This window comes from Phalacrocorax aristotelis, chromosome 15, assembly GCF_949628215.1.
Source record: "Phalacrocorax aristotelis chromosome 15, bGulAri2.1, whole genome shotgun sequence".
Classification (NCBI taxonomy): domain Eukaryota; kingdom Metazoa; phylum Chordata; class Aves; order Suliformes; family Phalacrocoracidae; genus Phalacrocorax; species Phalacrocorax aristotelis.
Genome location: NC_134290.1, coordinates 7,749,944 through 7,771,910, shown reverse-complemented (window position 1 = coordinate 7,771,910; position 21,967 = coordinate 7,749,944). Strand labels below are relative to the sequence as shown.

The 21,967-nt window shown below is 41.2% G+C and overlaps 1 protein-coding gene across 5 annotated transcripts in view; it reads left to right on the top strand.

Annotated features, from left to right (window-relative positions):
- Positions 1 to 20,453, top strand: part of KIAA1671 (KIAA1671 ortholog) — an 87,251-nt gene extending 66,798 nt beyond the window's left edge. For 4 of the 5 annotated variants that reach the window (XM_075110604.1, XM_075110607.1, XM_075110606.1 and 1 more), the window contains 7 exons: positions 6,207 to 6,325; positions 12,078 to 12,333; positions 14,812 to 14,986; positions 16,393 to 16,520; positions 16,793 to 16,932; positions 17,092 to 17,174; positions 17,725 to 20,453. In XM_075110604.1, the coding sequence (XP_074966705.1) occupies positions 6,207 to 6,325; positions 12,078 to 12,333; positions 14,812 to 14,986; positions 16,393 to 16,520; positions 16,793 to 16,932; positions 17,092 to 17,170 (897 nt within the window). In that variant the 3' untranslated portion in view covers positions 17,171 to 17,174; positions 17,725 to 20,453. Of the gene's footprint in view, positions 1 to 238; positions 481 to 6,206; positions 6,326 to 12,077; positions 12,334 to 14,811; positions 14,987 to 16,392; positions 16,521 to 16,792; positions 16,933 to 17,091; positions 17,175 to 17,724 lie in introns of those variants that run through there. The other variant, XM_075110608.1, reaches the window with a different exon arrangement.
- The last annotated feature ends 1,514 nt before the right edge of the window (positions 20,454 to 21,967 follow it).

Genomic DNA, 21,967 nt, shown 5'->3' with positions numbered 1-21,967 from the left:
TGGAGATGTCCTGTGTAGTAATGTAAAGACCTTGAGGTTATGAGATCGATTAATTCAATTACTTTTGTCTCTGCTTTTAGACTTGGTCTCCAGCGTTTGTAAAGTGCTTCCTTGGTTTGAAGATATTTGATGTGCAGAATAGGATATGGGGTAGGGCTGGGGAAGTAATCCTTGTGTTTCGATGACTGTGGGTGGAGCCTGTACTGGAGATCTCTTAACTTTCCTCATCAGTGAGGTCAGAAAGAAAATGTACAGTTCCTGGAACTGTTTATCTGTCACTGCAGCATGGAGGGTGGGGTGGGAGGCAGAAGGTGCTGCCTTCTCCCTGAGACGTTACACTAAGGCAGTTACTCCTTTCAACAATTTATTTAAACACTGAGTTGGAGTTGGTAAATCTTCTCTCTGATTGCTAGGAACTAACTGGAGCATTGGTCTTGAACCATGACTTACTCCTTGTGGGCAGCGCTAATTCGCCGGATAGTAAGTATATATGGAAATTCTAGGGTGCTGATTCCACTAAGTTAGACTTCCCACTTGCTGTGTTGGCATTGAGATACTTACAGAGAAAAAAATATATGGGCTGTGAAATGTTGTATAGTTTCTAAGGCCCTCTTTTTGTGGTGGCTTTTGGTTGGTTGGTTTGGATATGGTGTTATGTTCCTGATAATTCTGTTAATGGTCCAAAATATACAGTTTACCTTTTAGTAATAATCCTTAGAATAATTGTAGAATAATTCAGGTAAGAAAGGACCTCTGGAGGTCATCTAGCCCAGCATCCTGCTCAAAGCAGAGCGACTATGAAATAGTAGAATAAAATTTTAAAATAATAAGGTGTATTGCCATCTTCATGGCTTATTGCAGAGGAACAATTGGGACTGTTTTCTGGATTTGTAAGGACTTGTAAACTCTCCTTAAGTGCAGTGTCACACTTAAGGGGCAGGAGAGTTCTGTATATGGGCAATTTGACCAAACTTCTGACTTCTTTTAATTAAAAAAAGGAGGGGGGGGAAAGCTTTTCAAGAAATTAGCAAACATTTTTCTTTGAGTTTTGTATTAAAAAGGCAGATGGTCAAAACTTCATTCCATTGTGCAATTACCTATTCATATTCCACTTATGCCAGTAGATTTTAACTTCTAATTTTTGCACTTCAAGCTGTGGGGTGTCATTTTGGCTGTCTGATGTCTCAGTCTTTTTTGCAAACAAAGATATTTTTGAAACTGTCTCTGCAGATTCTGACTCATAAGATCTCTTTCAACTGGTATTCCTCATATGCCAGGTCTTTATTTCACATCAGTGTAAGAATTTTTTCACATAAATGTATGCATTCATTCTTAGTTACGGTTAATTTTTGTGCTGGTAGGACCAATATTGTGTATGCATCATTTTCAAGAACTGGAAATTGCAGGAGTAATCAGCCCTGGAATATTGCCAAACCCAGCTTAATTCCAAGGGAGTACCGAAAGAGGCATAATCATAATGTCTCATTTTAGAAGAACTAGAGGCAAATCATTTTACAGCTCAGCTGTTTTATTTCATCTGAAAATTAAGTTGATTTTTTTCCTGGATACTGGTGTAAGAATTATGAAGTTAAAGATCAAAGCATAGAGAATTACAGCATTTGAATATTGGATCAAGAGTAGTATTTATTTGATTTGGGAGATTTTTCTGTGATTATAAAAAAGAAAATTCCTAATTTGGGTTTATCTTGTGTACTAAGACGACAGCAGACCCCTCCTTTTACTGCCACTTCTTTTAAAATGTCTGGTTTTACTGTATCATAAATATTCTGTTTATTGAGGAAATGGCTGTTTCTGGCCTAGTTTCACAGGTTGACCACCTCTTCTTTCAACTTTGGTTTCTTCTTCCAAGGGATGTATAAAGAAGGAGAATGAATCACAGACATCAGCACAAGTTTGTTGAGTTCATAATGGGTAATTGTCTCTTACAGAAAAGGTTTCTGTTCAGAGCAGGTCCGTTTTTAAGAGCAACAAAAGTCAAAGCCAGGTGTCTCAGTTCTTCATCCTGCAGGATATCTTATTCTGTGGAGCTTATACATTAAAAATAAAATATATAATTTTCATCCATCTGAAGAAGTGAGCTTTAAACTAGGATTTAGGCTAGGGAACAAAGTATGAAGCAGAAACCGATCACGTTTGGGAGCAGTACATGTTGGAAAGTATTTCATTCTTTCTCCTCCCAGTGCTTGGTTACAAACTGGCTTTAGTGAACCTTATGGTGCCACTGGATGCATTGCGAGCACCACTAGGCAACAGGTAGGGTGCTTTGATCTGTCTTCTATGGTTTTATGTGAATTAACATGATACAGGGCACTGCACTGTGTGTCATAATGGGCTTGTGGCAGACCTAAAAATTGTCACTCCAGTACATTCAGTAAGTCTTACATTATTTTTGCGATGTGTCATATGTTTTAAAGCTTTCAATTTGTGATCCCAGTTTGTTCTTCATTCATGCTGTTTGTCTGTAACACCAAGTTGTTCCAAGGAAAATGTTAGTGCCAGAAAATGCAAATGGATCTGTATGATCTAATTTGAGCTGCTTGTGTCTAAAAGCATCTCAGCCATGAAACACAATGGTACATATCTATGAGTCCTCAGAGAATTTGTCTAATTTTGACTGGCATTTTAAAAAACCAAATGTTTCATAACAAGTGCTATCCAGAGAACGTGAAGGCTGAAAGAGGATGCAAGTAGAGAAAGTTACCCCATTCCCCGTTTTTTTGTTGACTAGCCTCTACTGTTTTTTGAAAATAAGCTTATAGTTACTGAGAGTAAACATTCTGAAAACGAAGGGAAAGGATTCTTTTCCCAGGCACCTCCAAGGTCCCGATGCCCAGTGCTTCTGGGCAGATTGCCTTGAGTCTTTCTGGACCGTGGTAAAGATGATACAGAAGAGATCTTCAAAAGAAAAGTGAGAACTTACCGTTCTTGTGCTTGCTAATAATCACATACTGGAAAGAATAATCTTTATGGTTTGTTGTTGCTTCCTTCTTCAACACACGCCATCTCCTCCAAGCTGCACGGGCTATAAATTGCTTTTCTGCGTCACCCTCGGTCCCCCTAGCTGACACCTCCTCCACAAGCTGGGGAGAGCATCGGCTCCTCTTACGTCTCCCTATTTTGGTTGCAGTTGGTACCTTTTTTCTCTCAGATAGCTGATCAGGTTCTCATTAAATTCTCTGCATTTCTTTTCAGCTGATAGAAGCTGGACTCTTTAAACAGTTAAGGGCTAAGGAGCAATTCTGTAGACTTGAAAGAATGTTTATTTTTTTCAACTCGTCATTTGGCCTGTTAAAAAGTATGGGTTGGAAGGGATCACCGGGGAAAGACACGCAGTCATCTTCTGAAATAAGTAGTTTCCTCCAGAAGCAAAATTCAATAACATTACTTGATATACAAAGTAATATCTTAGAATTTGGAGTGTCTTATTCCTTAAACTTAGACTTCCCAGTTTGTTTTATTGGATTTAAGTTCACAGTGTCTGCGGAAGTAGACTGTTGGGTGGGGTTTTTTTAGGCTTCTTTTAATTTTAGCATAGAGAATCTGGGTGTTAATTGTGTCATTTTGGTTATAAAACAGCATCTCAAAGCTCAAATATATATAACATCAAGTAAAATGTTGCCTGAAACTCAGGAGTATGTCCTGATCAGTTTGTCTGCAATGTAAAATTTTATTAAGAGTAACCGCACCTTCAGATGAGTGATACATTTGCATCTAAATTTCTTTCTTGTTGCTGCTGAAATGGTATTATCTGGGTTGTGCATGTTTTCTCCTTAGAGCCATCACATTCATGATAACACTGAACTTTTTATAAGCAGTGTCTCCTAAACGCAATAGACAAATTTGCTTTTCTGCTGCACCAGTTCCTGTTTCCAAGCTTATTAGACTATGTTTCTAGCTAGAAACAAGGCGGGTAATTGCAGGTAATACAGTATATACTGTGCGTAGAGGTAATGTGCTATAGTTGTAGCAAGTGGAAAACACTGGCTTCCAACAAACAGGGTAACGTGCTGGTGTCTGTTGGGTCACGTGTGCGGCAGCAAGTGTTACCCAGGGGTATCAGGGCTGTGGAGGTAGGTGTGCTGCACTAAGACTGCCAGGGGCTGCAGTTACAGCTCTTAATAGAGATGCAACTTTTTCTGTGCAGAAAATGGCAGAAGTCGATAAATACTCTGCTCAGACTGTTCACAAGAATGCGGTAGCTTGTAATGTGAGATTGGGGTTGAAAAAAATTCATAACAAGCATCAAGTTGAAAAAACCTCTGACCTAGCACGGACAGTAGGTAACAAAGTGAGAGCAACGATTTGGATTTGTTTGTGCCTTTCCTAGAAGTGAATCAGCGTGCCAAATGTTACGTGGCCACTGAGTGACAGCAGAAGGCAGAGCCCAGGACTGATAGCATAGCCCCTGGTGCAAGGCGTGAAATTGTGAAGCTACAGAGGGAATTTGTGGAAAGCAAAACATATGCCCCAGCCAAGGAGGAGGAAATGCCCTGTGGTTTCTAAGAAATACTATTTCCTCTAGCACTCACCTTGCTGTTAGGAGCATGTGCCTTGCTCCTGGACTGGACTGAAAAATATAAGAACTCAGCTTGCCTCTGGGCATGGATGTATATATCTACCTATAAAGTGTAAGAACTACTACCAGTGAATTATGAGGTTGTGGAAACATCTGTAAGATTAAAAGCAGGAAAATTCTGTTTCTTGTAACTCACAAACTCAGCCCTTGTTTTACTTGAGTGTTACAAACTGAGAACTTTACTTTGTCTTGTAGTGGTGCATTGTAATAGTTGGAATAAATTGGAGTTGGAAGTTGGAGGCTTCTGCTGCTGATTTCACTCAGCATTAAAACAGGCCACTTAGTCAGCAGCAAAGGTGTGATAGAACTAGAGAATGGCAAGGGCTGCTGGTATGGCTGGGGAAACACCCAACCTGTGAGAAGAGATGCAAGCATTGTAGGACTTCTTCAGTAGCCAAGTATCAGGACTGGTGGATTATCCTTAATGTCATTACTTTTATAGTCTTAAGGCAGCATTCAGCAGGCTTAGAAGGGATACAAGAAAGCATGCAATCTCTTCACACACACACACACACACACACACCCCCCCCATTTCATTGGTACTTGGTGTGTGCTGCCTGAAGCAAAATAGATGTGCTGGTAGTTTCCACCAGCGTGTTCTGCTAGGTGGGTTTGAGGGGGTGCGTGGGTGTTTGTGTTTTCTACCTGTCCTAAGCTTTTTCTCTCTTTAAAAAAAGGAAAAAAATGTAACCTGCTGTCAGGTGAGATCTTGGTAAGCAAAGTTGATACATCACTGAAAGCTGTATTAGTTCAGGATAGTGAATGCAGAAGTGGCCAGCACTTAATTATCTAGACACAATGTATTATTTCAGTAGCTAGCTAACTTCAGTGTATAACTCAGTACAACTGCAAAACAAAAGGTGCAACAGCACTATATGCTGGAGCATATTAACGTTGGTCTGCTACTTTCGTAAGAGGGAAACAGTACATCGAAGGATCTTCCCTTTCAGGGGAAAGAAGTGGGTCAGCTGCTGCCGCTACCACCCTACATTTGCAGCAGATCTATGAAATAAAAATACTTAGGAAATGAGAGGTCAGAGCAGAACACAGGAAAAACACCATGGTCTGCCCTAGTCGGTTGTACATTGTGTTTGAACTTTACATTAACACACATCAATTTGCCAAAGGCTTTCTCATGTCTGGCCCTATGCTTGCTTATTTATACTTTTTATTTTGAATGTCTTCCAAAGAAAGAGCTGAAAAAAAGAAAGGGACTTCTATTAAACTCAGGAAAAGAGCAGCAGAGTTGATGTTTCCCTTGTATGCTTGGGAGATAAAACGTAGTCCCCAGCAGAATTCCTTGTGTTTGCATAAGTGTTCCTAAAAATTTTGTGCAACCTGAAATAAGAATAATGTCGAAGCAATATGGAGTTACTAAAACCAGGGAGTCAGTTCCGACCTCTAGAACCAGTTATTTGCCCCAGAAAACAGTGCTTATTTTATAGAGAATTGTTCTGACTTCATAGCCATTTTCCATGTTTAAGTTTAGTCCCAGTTTTATGTTGACCAAATTTAATTGGTAGATTCAAAAACGCTATTGCAAATAAAATATTCATTATTCAGCCAAGGGCTAAAGGAATGCTGAAATGTTGCACTTGTTCTGTTGCAGGATCAGCTGAAGCAGTGCTTCTCCAGGCAGCCCCCAGGAGTGAAGGACACAGACACGCTCGTGCAGGAGCCCGACAGCCAGTACGGCACCTGGAATGAGCAGCGGCACAGTGGGGACAGGTAAGGGTGAGCAAGGCCCCCTCTGCCACACATGCAGGCTTTCCCTAGCTGAGTAATGAGAAGAAACTGCTGTTTTGGGTGTGTGCGTGCGCATGTGTGTACATGTATGGCTTTTTTAAAGTTGCATGCTCAGTTTCAGTGACTATACGGTTTCTTTAGTAAGTGAAGAAATATTTCTTCAATATCTGCAAATTGCAGTAAAGTTTGAAATTTGAGCTCCATCCTTGGGTGAGAATGCAGTATCACCACTTTTACAAGCAATGACAAAACCAGCTTGGACTGGAATAGATTTAACAGATCCACTAGTATGTGAAACACAAGTTAGATGTTATTTTTTAGGGCTAAAACGGTAGAAGGAAGATATGGGAAAACAATTTTTCTCAATAAATACGCTAAATGGCTTTGACTAGATTAACGTAGGCAGTAAAACATTTTTTTATGCTTTGTATTTATGTGTTTGTAATTATAATTAGAAATGTACATTTTCACACTGAGAAAGTGGTTACCTGCTTGTGTGCTCTGCCTCTGACAGGTAGAATGAGAGTTCTAGGAAGATTTTGCTAAAACTGTCTGACTACTTTATCTGCCTGAGAGGGAGGAAGTGTCTGATTACTAACACTGCCTTAAAAGCTGTGCTACTAGATAGGCTGAATGGCAGCAGCTGTTTGAAATGGGTGCTCTGAAGGCCAGGCACCTGCTCCAACAGCAGGATGATGTGCAGTGCACCACTTAATGTGTCCTGATAAATAAACCTTGGGGTACAGTGTCCACACCTCACTAACTCGGAAGCATATTAGTGTGGTGAAGTGGAGGATGAAATGGAATATCAGTTGAATGAAAGATAGTATTACTGATGTTTTTTTGTTATTAAAACGATTTAATGACATAAACCTAAAGCACTGAAGTATAAGGGTTTTTATAATTTACACCTGTTGTGTAAATTATAGCTTGATCTAGACTGTTTGAGCCAATATCTTATCTGCTCAGTGTAGTATGAAAAGAGCATTTTTCCTGTTTTTTTTTTTTTAATGCTACGCTTATTGAGATCTTATAGCAGACATTAACGTCAATCATGTTTGGTGTGTTCTACACTTGAGAACTGTACATTATAAATATTTTAATGCTTATGAAATCAGGGTAGCTTTCAGCTTGAAGCTCAGCGAGCTAAGTGACATGCCAACAGTGGCATCCAAACCTTCCGTGAAATTAACTTTGATTTCAGTATGTTATAGATATTTCCTGAAATCAGTTTCTTAACAAAGGTGCTTGTCTCAGCTCCAACATAGACAACATTTGAATGTTATCTTGAACACGGAGGATTCTTCCAGGTTAGAAAAACTCCACCTAAAAATTCTGGCTTATTGAATTACTGAACTCTCAATCCTCGTGTCCTAGAATGAAGTAGAAATCAGGCCAAGTGCAGGCACTCTCCTCTTCTTGCCATGGGTGATTTGAGCACACCTCTGTGTTTGGCCGCTGCCGAGGCAGTCACTTCATCCTCTGCTCGGCCCAGAGGCAGGAACTTACAGGAGACTTTGATAATTCCGCTTTCCTGTTTTGCCTGGCTCACTTCCCTTAGATTTTATATCTTGCCAGCCGTACAGCCCGTGGTGTTGCATTCCGCACGTACCCGATACACCCTCGCAGCCAGCGTTTGCCATAAGCTGAACCATGGCTGAGAGAGCAACGGGGGAACAGGCACCGTGACTTGCTTACCTGCTTCGTGGGAGGGCATCCGGGGAGCAAACGGGGAACACAGCGGCGGGGGGCAAAACAGTGTCACCAGCCTCCTGCTGCTGTGTGGGAGGACCTTCTAGTTTCTGGCATTTTCCAGTATTTGAGTCGTGAAGTGATTATTTTAGCCCCTTTAGGGAGTGTTTCATTAATGCAGCTGTGAATGAACTCACTTTCTCTAAGAGAGGAATATAATTTTAAAATAAAACCCCATGACTACATGGCAACAGGATAAATGTCCTCTGGCTAGGTAAGCTTCTAGGGAGGTGAAGGAAGGACTGTTTTCAATGAGAACTTAGTCACCACTAGAATAAGAGTAAGGGGCTGTTCTTGGTTGGTTACAATGGGCTTTGGCAAATAACTTCTTAGAATGGAAAGAGATGGTTTAATTTGGAGGCATTAACTGGATTTCTCTCAGCTCATCTGAAAGATTTTATTTCTTCTCAAGTGCTTTAGTAAACTTTTCAAAGTTGACATCATAGAAAAATCTTACTTTTAGATCAGAACACTCTTCATAATGAAAAACAATTCTCTTTTACAGAAAAGGGGCTGAATTTTTAGATGATGGATCAATACACCTCTGACTTCATACGGTTTTAGCTATTTGTTTCTTCAAATTCTTGAAGCTAGGCTACAACAAAGTTTTGGAAAAGAAAACCCACTATAGGGTTTAATCTGTAACAGATGAGAGTCTGCAGTTACAGAATGTAAAGGGGCATTTTTTAACGGACATTATTATTTGTGTGATGCCCTAGGCAAGCAGTGAGAACTGCCTTTTGATTCTGGCTCCTCAGCAGTGTTGTTGTAAAAAGTGGGATTCCTTTACTTGTTGACTCCTAATTTCACATGATGAAGCAACACATTCTTTACAGTCTCTTAGCACTGGCTTGCTAAAACTAATTCACTTTTAATTGCAATTAAATTTAAGATGGATCTTATTTTATTGCATATTTGTGATAACCATTCCGCTGATGTTTGTGCGTGCTATGTGAAGCATAATTTTTCAGAGAAGCAAGTATCTGTAAATGACACCTGTTGAACATTTTTGGTAGCTTAAGGATATGCTCATAAAACTTTCAATCTTAATGAAGTAATAAAAAAAGATGCATAATACATCTTGGTAATGAGAACTGAAAACATGTTTTAAATGTCAATATTTGACCAGTATTCTGAAGGGAATTTTCCCCCTAAATTGCTGTTCAGATGGGAAGAATGGGCTGTGTGTATCAGTGTGCTTGTACTCGAGTCACCCTTGCTGCGTTTGGTGATTAGCTGTGCTGCGGTGTTTAGTGTGTAAGGATGCTCCACCTGTGCAAGAACTCTGAAGGAGAATCCTTTAGAAAGGTTTGTGAATTAGAAGCCACCAATCAGAGTAAATTCATCTGTATTTCCGTCATTGCTTACTCCCAAATGTTTCAGCTGCAAAACTGCACCGAGTTGTATTAGCTGGAGCCCTAGGATGTAGAGGGAAAGAGGCTTCCTGGAGATATGCAAATCAGAGAGGATCCTTTCAGTATATATTTTCCATAAAAGGTGATAAGTCTGCAGATTGCCTTGTCTCTGCGTTCTTCCATATTCTAGTGGATCTAAAGCCCAATGTTGCAGATACCAAATATCATTCAAAGCAAAAATACTAGACGAAAACTTCCCCCGGAGCTCATTAGTACCATTTCTTAATTATCCTGGGGCCCACTGCTGAAGGAGGGAAGTGGCATTCAGTCACTGGAAACCCTCTGTGCAGTGTTTGCTCTGCCAGACTGGAAACCATATCATGTACTGCAGCTTGACAGAAAGCTGTTATTCAACAGTAGACTCCTGAGTATTTTCCTCCCAAAATTGCTGTCGCTGTGGACTGTACCAAATACTAACGTCTGTTGTTTAAAAAAATGTGTGTATATTCATCCATACATGCTCAGATTTTTATGGGTTTAGAACAGTTTTCCTAGATATTTGCTCAAGAAAAGGAGCTTAGTAACAAGGCTCTTGTTAAGCAGAGGAAAAAAAACCTGAACTCCTTAAATGCTTTAGGTTTTGTTTTTTAAACTAAAGACTAAAATTAGAAGCAAGACAGCCCTATATTTATTGACAGTAGAGTCTTTACTGTGTTTCTTACCATCTCCTGCTGCTTAAAGGAATACTCCAACCTCAGTGACAAAGGAAGGCACATAACTGTGTGCAGCTTTCAGTCTGACAGTACAAGTCATTTTTGTTATTCTAGACAAAGGGTTTATTTCTAGGAATAGACTGGAAGCATCACACCACTGGGGTGCAGGTCCTGCTGCCCTCGGTGCTCTCCCCAAGGCACCCCAGAAAGCCTCCACTCGTAGAGCCCTGCCTTAGGGTGCCACCTGCTGCCCGCCTCTCCCTTCAGCGCACTCTAACATCCATGGAAGAGAAAAACCTCTGGCTGCCTGGATGGGCACCTCTCTCTGAAATATATCCTGAAATCAGAGGGAAACTCTTTAGGAAAGTGGTTGGTTCAGAGAACCAGTTCCACCGTTGCATGGGCAACTAACTCAGATAAGTTTCCATGCTACAGGTGAGCATGGTGGAGCACAGGGCGCTGTCCCTACTGCTGGCTCCACTCTGGAGGCATTGGCTCAGCCTCTCCACTGCAGAGCTTTCTGCAGTGATTTCCAGCCCTCTTCTTGCCCCTTTCCAGTCCCCTTCCCTGCGAGTTCACTCTTTGCATGCTTTAAAGTCACCCACTGTGAAGCCAGCAGACCTCCTGCCTGACAAGTGAATCGATGAGCCCTTAGCACTTCTATGTGATCATGTTGTTGCTTAAAAACTGCTGAACTTCCCAGTAGGATCTGATCCACCTAAACCAGCAATGTTCTCTCTCCTCTTTCACATTTTGGCAATTACGGTTCACTGGGTTATTGTTGCTTGTGTTCCTTGTCTCTTATGGACCAAAATTAGAGGCAATAAGAGAAACCATCTAATACATTTTAAGTGGAGGAGCTGTTGATCTTGGGATAGCACCAACAGAGACGCTTCTTTCTGTCAGGACACAAGGGATGCAATTTTTTAAAATCCAGCGTCTATTAGCATCTAAGTGCATCCCAGAATGTTTAAATCTTCTGCAGTGCTGAAGATGCTTCAGTTTCCATAGAGTTGTGTGAAATGGAAATCACTCACACCTGCTGCTTGGTATGCATGGAGCACAAACTGTGTTGCAGGAGCTGCCACGGTGGCTAGGGCCAGTCCCAATACACTCACGTTTTCTTCGGGTCCAGAGATGTATAATGTACATGTAGCCTTGTGATTTCAGAAAGTGTGCATAAAACTTTTGTATCTACCATATATATTAAAAATAGTCATGTATTAATAATAGAATAATATGAATTGCCCCCCTAGGGAAAAGATGGGAACATGAACAACAGAGATGTTTGTAAGGTGTGTTCTTGAAAGGACTGCAAGTAGCTTGTAGTGTCCTGCAGGAATTCACTTACAGTAAAAGAATACTTATTGTTCTGTATTTATAAGCATTTATGTGCATTTAAGGTAGTTTTGGATGAGCAAGAAGAAGAATCTTTTAACAGTTATCTTTGCCTGAGGCCTGCAGACAGGGTATTGCCCTTTACAATGTTTTCAAATGTATACAGTGCCAAAGTGCAAGGTCTGTTGCTGTTATATATCAAATGGGCAAATTGCTTAGGGCTTTTAAGCAGCTTCCTATTTCCCTCATCGCATTTGCATGTATGTGTTTGAAGGGGCCTTTGTGCTGGGGAAAAGAAACCCCAAGCAATAAAACCATGTTACAATCAAATTATTACACTTTAACTGCGTACTTGCATTATTCAATACACTGTAAATCCAAGTGGGTAAAAAGGTGTGATAGTGACAGTGATCCACACGCTTGCTGCTGGTACCTGGGGCCCCCAAAGATCTTTGTTACTTGCAGCCGTAGTTTCAGTTCTACCTTTATCACCTGCTGAGTAGGTGCGATCCAAACTATCCTTGCATGTATTTTTTACCCTGAAGCCTCATAGATTTTAATTTTCTTAATTTGCAGCTTTGTTCCTGAATCTCCTTCCTTGGAAAATGATGTCATTTCAACGAGAAAGCAACCTCCAAATAGCCACCCATCTTCACTGTCCTCTCAAACGGAACCTGCCTCCCTGGTTGATCACCATGACTTCTCAAAAGACCAAAGGAGCACAAGTTTGGACCATTCCAGCACTGACATGGATTCTACTGATGGGACTGATTTACCTCCTCCAGGAGACACCTACCCTGATGAAAAGACCACTGACTTCTCTTTCATTGATGTAAGCAACCATGATGGGAAACAGAAGTTGTCCTTCTATGTTAACTATATTGTTACCTGCGTTAATCACTGCAGAGCAGGATCTTCTGGGAACTTTGCACTCAATCTACCTCTGCCTTGTCTTTATCACATTGGATTTTCCCAGATGCTTTCCTGCCTGAAAAGTTTGAGATCAAAGCTACAAAGTTCTTCTAGTTTCTGTAATGCTTAAGTACTGAGAGATTCCAAAATAGCTGTTGTCCTTGGATGATGTCTGCCAATGGCTTATAACATTGCTGTTTCTCTTTCTGCTCCTCAGTGAGCTGTAACAGAAGACTTAAATGGCTCTATTAACACTGGAAACGTAACTGCTGTGAGATGAGCCATGCATGTTTAAGGCTATAAAGACATTTACTAATATTTTTCTTATTTAGAATTGGTCTTTTTCTGTAGTAGCTTACAATTGCATTTTAAAGCATTTTTCTTCATACTTAAGAATCTTGCAGCTAGCATAAGAACAGCGATTTCTGGCCAACACAGTTAGATGAGGTTTAGCATTTTTTGAAAGCACTAACGCAACTGTAGATTTTCAGTATAACATCGAGGAAGTACTGCTTTTTCTTTAGAAGGAGTTGGTCCAACTTTTTTTTATGTGTAATTATATAATGTCTAGCGACAGATATATTGGTAAGTGCAAGATTCCCAACTTACATGAATCATGCACCTGCTAGGAAGGCCTCAGATTTACTGCCTTGCCTGTCAAAGTGCCAGAACGCCTTCTGAATTGAGGAGTAGGCTGCTCTGTAAAACGTATGAAGGATGCAAGCAGGTTTGTGCTGGAGGCAGTTTGGTCTGGTGCAGCAGAATTGGCTGTTAAAATCACAGCTGCTTCCTGCATAGGCTGTTCAAAGTGCCTCCAGCCGGCTCTGTTCTCCACTGGTGTTGCCATCTATGGGGAACTGCAGAAACCTGTGTTTTGCTGAAGTAGGTGCTGCTTTCATCTTCCAGCCTGCTCTGGCTCTGAAGCAGAAGCCAGGTTTGGTTGTCCATTGCTTTGAGATCCCTAACTGCATGTGCCTTGGCCTTGGCATCGGTTAATAATCCTTTGGCAGGATATCCCAAGTGTACTTTTTGCTCTATAAAGGAATCGTCGTAGCCCAGAACAGCAGAGATGGCATTTTATCTCTGTCTGTCAGTAGTGGAGATGGCAGTGGAGACGGTCCTGTATTGTGCTGTTCCCTGGGCAGGTAAAGGTGCCTCTTTAAAACACTAATAGCTTCAAGTATGGCTGGCAATATGCTGTTTTCACAGAATCACAGGGTGGCAGGGGTTGGAAGGGCCCTCTGGAGCTCATCCCATCCAACCCCCTGCTGGAGCAGGCACACCCAGAGCAGGGGGCACAGGACCACGTCCAGGCGGGGGGTGAATGTCTCCAGGGAAGGGACCCCACAGCCTCTCTGGGCAGCCTGTGCCCCTGCTCTGGCACCCGCACAGGGAAGGGGTTTGTCCTCATGTTCAGGTGGAACTTCCCGTGTTCCAGCTTGTGCCCGTTGCCCCTTGTCCTGTCGTTGGGCACCACTGAAAAGAGTCCGGCCCCATCCCCCTGACACCTGCCCTTCAGATATTTATAAGCATTGCTAAGGTCCCCCCTCAGCCTTCTCTTCTCCAGGCTGAACAAACCCAGGTCTCTCAGCCTTTGCTCATAAGGGAGATGCTCCAGCCCCTGATCATCTTGGTAGCTCTAAGGAGTTTGAATGAGTAGTTTATTCCTGACCTGAAATCTCTTGAAAAGAAATAAAAGACACATCTTCAGAAGAAGAGGAGGAGGCTTGGTGGTGTTTGCAGATAGCAGGCAAGCCTCTAGGAACAAATTGCTTTAAATAAATCAATAAATTACAGCTCCTTCTTTTGCTCTGTAAATATTATTCTCTTAGTGTCATGAGCAGGAATGGATGTGTTTGAAATGACTGATCACAGAAATTTTCTGGATGCCGCGACACTTAACTTGCAGTCTCCTTATTGCTGGTGAGCAGCTTGAAATTTTGGTGGAAGGCAGCCTGTCAGAACAATGAAATTACAGCATTCTGCTACAAGAGAATTTTGTATAGTTGCTCTTTTTAGATCCCAGTTTTCTTATTGGCCTTCAGCTGTTACTGGCTAGCAAGGCCTATATTCTTGAAACACTCTAGGAACCAAAATCCTATTTACTGCAGTTATTTTTTTATTAATTCAGTGAAAATAATTCATGCAGATCAGACATCCACAGCCAAGAGAGATCAAAGAACCAGCATTGTACCCAGTTAGCCACAGTGTAGTGTATCCTTATCATAAATTCTCTTTAGTATAGTTTTAAGTAACTACAAGAATAATCATCAGGCCAATATGTACAGTTTAATTAAACTGAATGGGTTAATGCGTTAAAGTAGGTTGGCAAATCATTATGGAGGAGATGACTTATTTTCAGGCTGACTGAAAGTAAAGGCTTTGTTTCTTTTTATAGCAAACCACTATTCTGGACTCCAGTGCGCTGAAAACTCGTGCACAACTCAGCAAAAAGAGACGCCATCGGGCTCCTATTTCCCACTCTCTTAGAAGAAGCAGAGGGCTGGAGTTTGAAAACAGATTTTCTTCGATGGAAGAACCAGATAATACCTGGATGTTTAAAGATTCCACAGGTATTCCTCAACTATCTGAAATAATTATCTGTAATTGCCTTGGTGGTAGGGGCAGGAATTTCTGAACGGTATAACATACCTGAAGCTGCATCAAGGTTTAACAACAGCTTCCTTTTCCCACCTCTGGGTCATCCTCTAAATCAAGTCTTCCCCTCCATATTTTGGAGCCTTTGGAGTGAGGGAAGCTGCAGTAACCAGATCTACAGAATACCAGGGTGAAGCAGAGCTTTGATGCAACTTCCTTCAGCTTCTGGCTGCTGACTTAAGAGAATTTTGTTCTCTGAGAAAATGCCGAGTTTAGAAACTGCTACAGCTGGATGCATTCTCTAGCACGTTCCAGCCTCTCTGTTACTGATAAGAGCAACTGTAATTGTTCATATTCTGTAGGTGCTCATAAATTTGTTTCTTTCTAGCATCTGTAACTACTAGAGGACTGAAGAGGCCTAGTTATGGATAAATCAACTCATTCAAATCTATTCTATTAAAAATGTCCCCCTCCTGGCCTGTTCTATCCCTTAGGATGCAATAGGGAAGCGCACTGGGCATTGAAGATCCTTGCTCATGGAGTTGGATGAATGGCTTAATGCACGCACTCATCATAGCTCCACGATTTGGTACCCATGGCACTTTGGTGCTATGGTGATACATGTTGCAGATACCCTTTTGATATTCCCTGAGGGGAGGAATTGCTGGCATTGAAACCTGTTCTTTAGAGAGATGTTGGTGATGTTTTTGTAGCTGGAGTGACCTACTAAAAAAGTCAGTTTTGTGACCTGCCATTTCTGATTTCCCTTAAAGCCTATGAATACGGGGAAGAATGTGTGATCAAACTGATCTCTTTCGTAGCCTCCTAATCAGTGGAAAGACTGAGTGGTGGTTGCTTTGGTGCAGGTCTAACAGACCTAAAATATTGTGAAGACCTACCTTGATAAGAAGCGCTGTACTGGAAGCTGGAGTGTAATTAATAACTAAAGACCCAGTGCACGTAAAGCCAACCATACCATTGCATCTTCCCCTGTAGCAGGCAGACTTCTGCTACTCAGCCTCTTTGTATCAAAGCCCTGCTTTGAGCAGGGAGTGGACCAGGTAACTTTCAGATGTCACTTCCAATCTAAATTAATATCAATTGATCACAGAACATGAGATGTTTAGAAGCAGCAACATCCATTAAATTAGGAGTACCTTCTGCTCTCCCTCACCTCTGTCAGCAAGAAATCTTTCTATTGCTGAGTACTTGGTATGTTTGTTGCTTCGATCTCTGAAGCATTGAACCCAGTCCTGTGCTGTGCTGATATTACTGTTAATACATTTTTGAATGGAAGGGAGAGATCTAGAACGAAGTATAGATGAAAAGCCTGCTGACTAATGTTTTTTTCCCCTCTGCTTTTTTTTTTTTTAATAATTAGAAGAGAAGAAAACTATGCAACAGGAAGATTCTGATGAGGAAGACAAGACACAGCATACTGTGAGATCGTCTTCTGTACAAGCTCAGAGACTTCCTGTATTTCCAGGGATGGACCACTCTGTTCTCAAGGTGAACATAGGCAACTGACAACGTCTGTGGGCAGTGGGTGTAATGTGTAGATAACTGCAAGGTTTTTCTTTCTCACTTTCAACTTGTTGGTTAGAAATCCTAAGTGATTTGGGAAAAAATTAGCTTTGCAATACCAAAAGTGCTTTCAAAACTGCGTAGGTTTATAAGGAATCCCTTCACTGATTTCAGGCATGGATATTTTTGCTTTCATAAATCTGAATTATTTGGTTTGCTGCCTTAAAAAGGAGCTTTTTCTTTATTTCATTTTTTAGGCCCAGCTGCGGAAAAGACAAGAGTCTGAAAGTCTTGGTGAAATCAGTTCTGCTCAGCTGTTCAAATCCCCTAAACCACAACTGCAGCTTGGAACTCCCGGTAGCAGAGTGCTGCCCTCCAGTGTAGAGAAGGAGGACAGGTGAGAGACTTCCACCAGTCTCAATAAAATGCTGATAGTCATTTGCGGGCGGGGACCTGCAAGTAGGCTTCCCAAGGCTGATGGGGAAACTGTATGTTTCATTTCTTTTTTTGTTTCTATAAGGAGTTTTCATAATTCAATTAATTTTTTATGTCTTAGGTTAGAAGAAAAGTCTCCTCAGTGGCTGAAGGAGCTGAAATCAAGGAAGAGACAGAGCCATTATGAGAATCAGGTTTGAAAAGGTACCTTCTGACAGAAAGCGGAGCTTCGCTAAGTGGAAGTATGCAGTGATTTTAAAAACACGCATGGAAAACGTTGCCTTAATGTGTCAGTATAACAACTCTGTAAGCAGAAACATTAAAGCAGACTTACTATGAAAGGCCCACCCAGGAATGTAAAGTAGTTCTGTGTTGAGGCAGAGCAGGTTTCATGGAAGTCAAATTTTCCTTCACAGGTGATACAGTTTCACCAATTTTCTGCAGATAATTTTATTTCAACAACACTCGGTCTGTTTGTGCTGCCATTTCATAGCGCTTCTATGAAGTGAGAATATTGAGTAACGGGCTTGCACGCATTTTGTAAGCCTTGGTATATGTTGTTTCAGCAGTATTCTGGGCAGCTCTTGAGCGTTCAGCCCATTAGATAGGACGAGGCCAAGATAGCACTACAACAGTAATACGCATTTGTGGGGGCTGTCCTGTTACAGACACTGAGAGGGGTCTGACTGCCTTCTTGACCATGTCATACCATTACTTCAACTGCTTCTGTTTTTGTTTTTTTTTTTCTTTCCAGATAGCGATTCTAACTAGAAGAAGCTAAAGAAGTTTAACAGAAGCCTTAATTCATCTGAACCTAAAATTCACATGTCATGTTGCTGCTGTTTGCTTCCTGCCTCAACTGCTATGTGCATGGTGCCTTCCTGTTTTGTGGAGAAAGCTGCTTAATATTCATAGTCAAATACAAAGCTGTATCTTTTCAGATACGGGAGGATAGTCACCTTAGACCTGCCTGGAAGAGGAACCGGTGGTTCGTAGTTAGTACTTCAGAAAGTCTTGAAAGATTGTAATGTTTGATCTAGGAGAGCTGTGCCCCAGAAAAGTCCCCTCACTGTTGAACAAAGACTACATTTCTACGTAGGTGTTCGGCAGCTCCGAAGTATGACTTCTGGTAGACGTGTCGGGTGTAAGGCTGAGCTTTGTGTTTGTTTATGAAAATAACAATTCTAATCAAATTTATCTCTTTTTTTTTTTTTTGTGAAAAAATAGTAAGCTCCTACTTAGAATGAAGTTTGTGGGAAGTGAGAGTGAAAGAACAAATTATGTTTACTGCCATATTGAAAAGGAAACTTGATTATTTTTTGTATAATGTATTTTTGATTGGCTTATATTTACGTGTGATCTGCTGACCTAGCAGATTAATATAATTTTTAGATGAACAAAATGTTAACTTTTGTCACTCTTTAAATGGTATATTCTGTGTTTTGTCAGCATGTGGAACAATTGCTTCATTGGAATGTCTTTCCTAACAAGGATCAAGCAATAATGTCAACCAGTTCTCTTTGAAAAAAAAAAAAAGGAAAAAAAAAAGTAAATACTGTTTTTATAACAAAAAAAAGGAAGGGAAGAGGGAGGACGTTACTCATATCAGGGTTCCAGTTAATTGTTGAATGTCACTTTAATAGCAGTTTGGATAGTCCCACTTCATATTTTTATTCATTAATCTGTAAATACCAGGTTTAAGTTTTTATTTTTATGCTGATTTTGTGGGATAACCTAAATGTGATCTTCAGTTTCTCAGATGATTTACTTTTCTTCTTTTGGTAAGACCAATGTTATAATATAGTATAGATATCTCATGCATAACACGGGTGTTAAGAATATCACTAATATCTCAAATATGTTAATATCTTTGAATACAGATCCTGAAATCAACGAATATGTCCGCTTAAGACATACTTTATTCTTTCCCCAAATAAGTGCTCTTTTCAGTAAACTTTAAAAATGTAGCCCAATGAGGAAGGTTATTCTGTCGTGACAGTGTTCCTCTCGACTCAACTAAGAAAGCAGCAACATGGAAAACCAAGGGAGGCGGGAGCGCTCTCCCCGCGGGTGCCCTCCTGCAGCGCCGGCGGCCCTAAAGCCGCCTGGGGCAGGACAGGAGCAGATGCTGCTCCTTGCATTGCGCTTCCCGTGTCCTGCTGACGGGCTTCTTTAGATATTAAAGCACCAGCACTTGAACTAATTTTCCTTTTTTGTTGGGTTTGGTGTTTGTTTTTTTTTTTTAATTACAATCAGCGTTTTGCAAAGCTTGATTTACGTGGGGTTACCACAACGGTGCATCTGCTAGCCGGAGTGGCATGCCTGGTCTGCTGTCTATCAAGCTTGTAGCTGCCAAAACCATGTGCCAATTCCTCTCATGGAGGAGTCACAGACGAGGTGATTTTTAGTCCCAGTCTGCTCGTAGGAAATAACAGCAGTATGTCAGGAGACAAGTCCCATATGCACATCTCTCTCTCTCCCAGATTTAGTTCCGATAGCTCCCTGTACTTAATGGAGATGAAATGAATACGTTTCTCTTATGTAAAAAAACTTTACTTGCCGCTTTGCCCTATTTCACATCAGAGCTGTTGCCACCGTTACAGTTTTACAGCACCTTCTGATACCAGTTAAGAAATGATCACCCAAGATTTTGACCCTGGGCGATGGGAGGTAGCTTCCATTTGAAGGCGGTTCACCGCTATTAAAGAGCTACTCCTAGCCTATTTTAAAATGTTGCACGTATTTTCTTCCCTCTTCTTTAGATGATGGCAGAAAAGGCAGCTCTCTTAAGATAAGCTTTGCATACGTATCTCTTGGGATACTTCTTTAATGGCAGCACTCCAGGGTACCATCAGTTACCACGTGCGAGACGCGCGCTTTGGTCAGCCCTGGGCAGCAGTGTTTGTAGGCGCGAGAGGAGAATTGCGATTGCTTTTCTTACTCAGATGAAGTGGGGCTTACTTTAAACAGTATCTGAAAATCAGGTGAATTCCCCTCACTTACGAGAATATTTACACAGGCTTGATTTTCAAATTCAGCGGGTTGACAGTGTTGCGTTACCAATAGTTGGAGGATTTACTGGTTCTTGGTCTAATAAATGAAGGCCAGAAATTCTGTAACTGCGGTGTTTGCTCTGTGTTTGAGGAAACTGAGGGGATTAGTACTAGGTTTCCACAAAGCCCTTTGAATGTGTATGCATTTCCACGTCTGCTTGGACAATGCACTGAAACTTACTGTATTTAGTAGTTTAACCTACTACTGAGAAATATTTAATGCTTAAATGTCTAACTAAAAAGCATCTTTAGAATGTTGTTGAATGGGAAAGTGTTTTTTCTGCTCTGTCACTTCTTTATATTGTACATGGATTAAATATCTATTTCTTTCTCTTCAGGTTATCACTATGTAATAAAAGATCTATAAATATGTATTTACTTCTTAAATGATAGAACATACTGTAATACACTTTATACAATTCTATTTTAATTCCAAATAATGCTTGTTGAATTTTTTTATGCTTTTACTTTTGTTGCCATGTACTTTTTTTTGCTGTTAATACGAGACGGGAGTGAGCTCTTAGCTTCAGCACTTCCTTCAGGTATGTTTTTCATTGATTACCTGCCGTAGAGCAGGTTTCAGCTCTTGCCCTAACGGTGTCTGAGTAATAACAAACGCGATGGAGACCGCGGAGTGTGGTGCCCTCGTCCGTTCCTCTCCAGCTGCTCATCTTTGTGTGCTGATTTAAAAGGCTGCATCAGTAGAGAAGTGTTTTATAAAAGTGAAAGTACATGGTTTGTGGGATTTAGAAATACTTCTTTTCTGATTGCACTTTTCTCTCGTTATTACCAGAAATCCTCCCTCTGTTTTAGTTTGTCATTTGGGGATTCCACTGCTGCTCTGTTTCTTTTTATTTGGAATCCCCAGTTGCGGATTTCTTCCTTTTTATTTTTTTGGTTGCAAATTCACCTCTTTAAGGTCTGTGAGGCTTTAATTTGAGTTCTTGAGTTTGAGTAGCTGTTCGGAGTCTTGCTGCTTTGGTTTTACTTCCTGCAGAGAAAGGTGCAGCGTTTCTGTTCTTCAGCCTTTGAAGTCTGAAACGTTTTTATAAAGTGGCCCTATAGGAATTAACCCCCACCTTTTTGCTTGTACAGAAGTTTGCTTTACCCTTTTGTTTGTTTGCAGACAGTTATCGGCCAACTGTTAAATGCACTGTGTGTCAAACTTATCGATGCAAACTGTTAATCGTCCCATTTCATCTGGAGCAGCAGCATCAGTTAGTTTATAACCTTTAGTTCTTGCGCAAACACACTGAAATATGCCTCCTGTCTTAGGTATTCAACTGAGGATGTGGTTTGATGTCAAGGTGTTAACTGGAGAGCTGATATACCAAAGCAGCTTAGTGGGGATCAGGGTAGTTCTAAGACAAATATCACATAAAAAGTTTAAAATGCAGTGCTTTAAAAGTCCATGCCCCAGCAAAAGGCACTTCTGTCTCTATACCTTTTTCCCCTTAATATGAAAAAAAACCTATTGCTGATACAGCAATATGGTTGCCCTTAGTGTTATTGCATATAGGAAGCAAGAGCACCTTTGGCAGACACTTAGCTTCACCCTCTGGAGCGGGAGGAACTTCATATCCAGAACTCCTGCGGTCCCAGCCCAAACGTGCTCTCTGTGTGTGGTACCCCGAGTGCGGTCAGAGCGAAGCCGTGGGGGAGAGCCCCATCGCCAGCATGGACTAGGCTGTATCTGGTTTGTGAAAAATTGTAAAGCCAGTTGACTCTGGTATTCTGGGTTATGGCAGCGTGTTCCACACGTGGTGTGGTGGAAGGGGGCTTGCCGGCCACTTGCTGCCGATGCCTGACTTGGAACAGTAAAACCACCCCTTCTCCTGGGCGGGGGAGGCGCAGCATGCCGCCGTGCAGTGTGGCTCTTCTGCAGAAGGCACATACAGGTACCGGAGCTCCTGGCACTGTGTTTTCAGTGCTGTTACTGCAGCT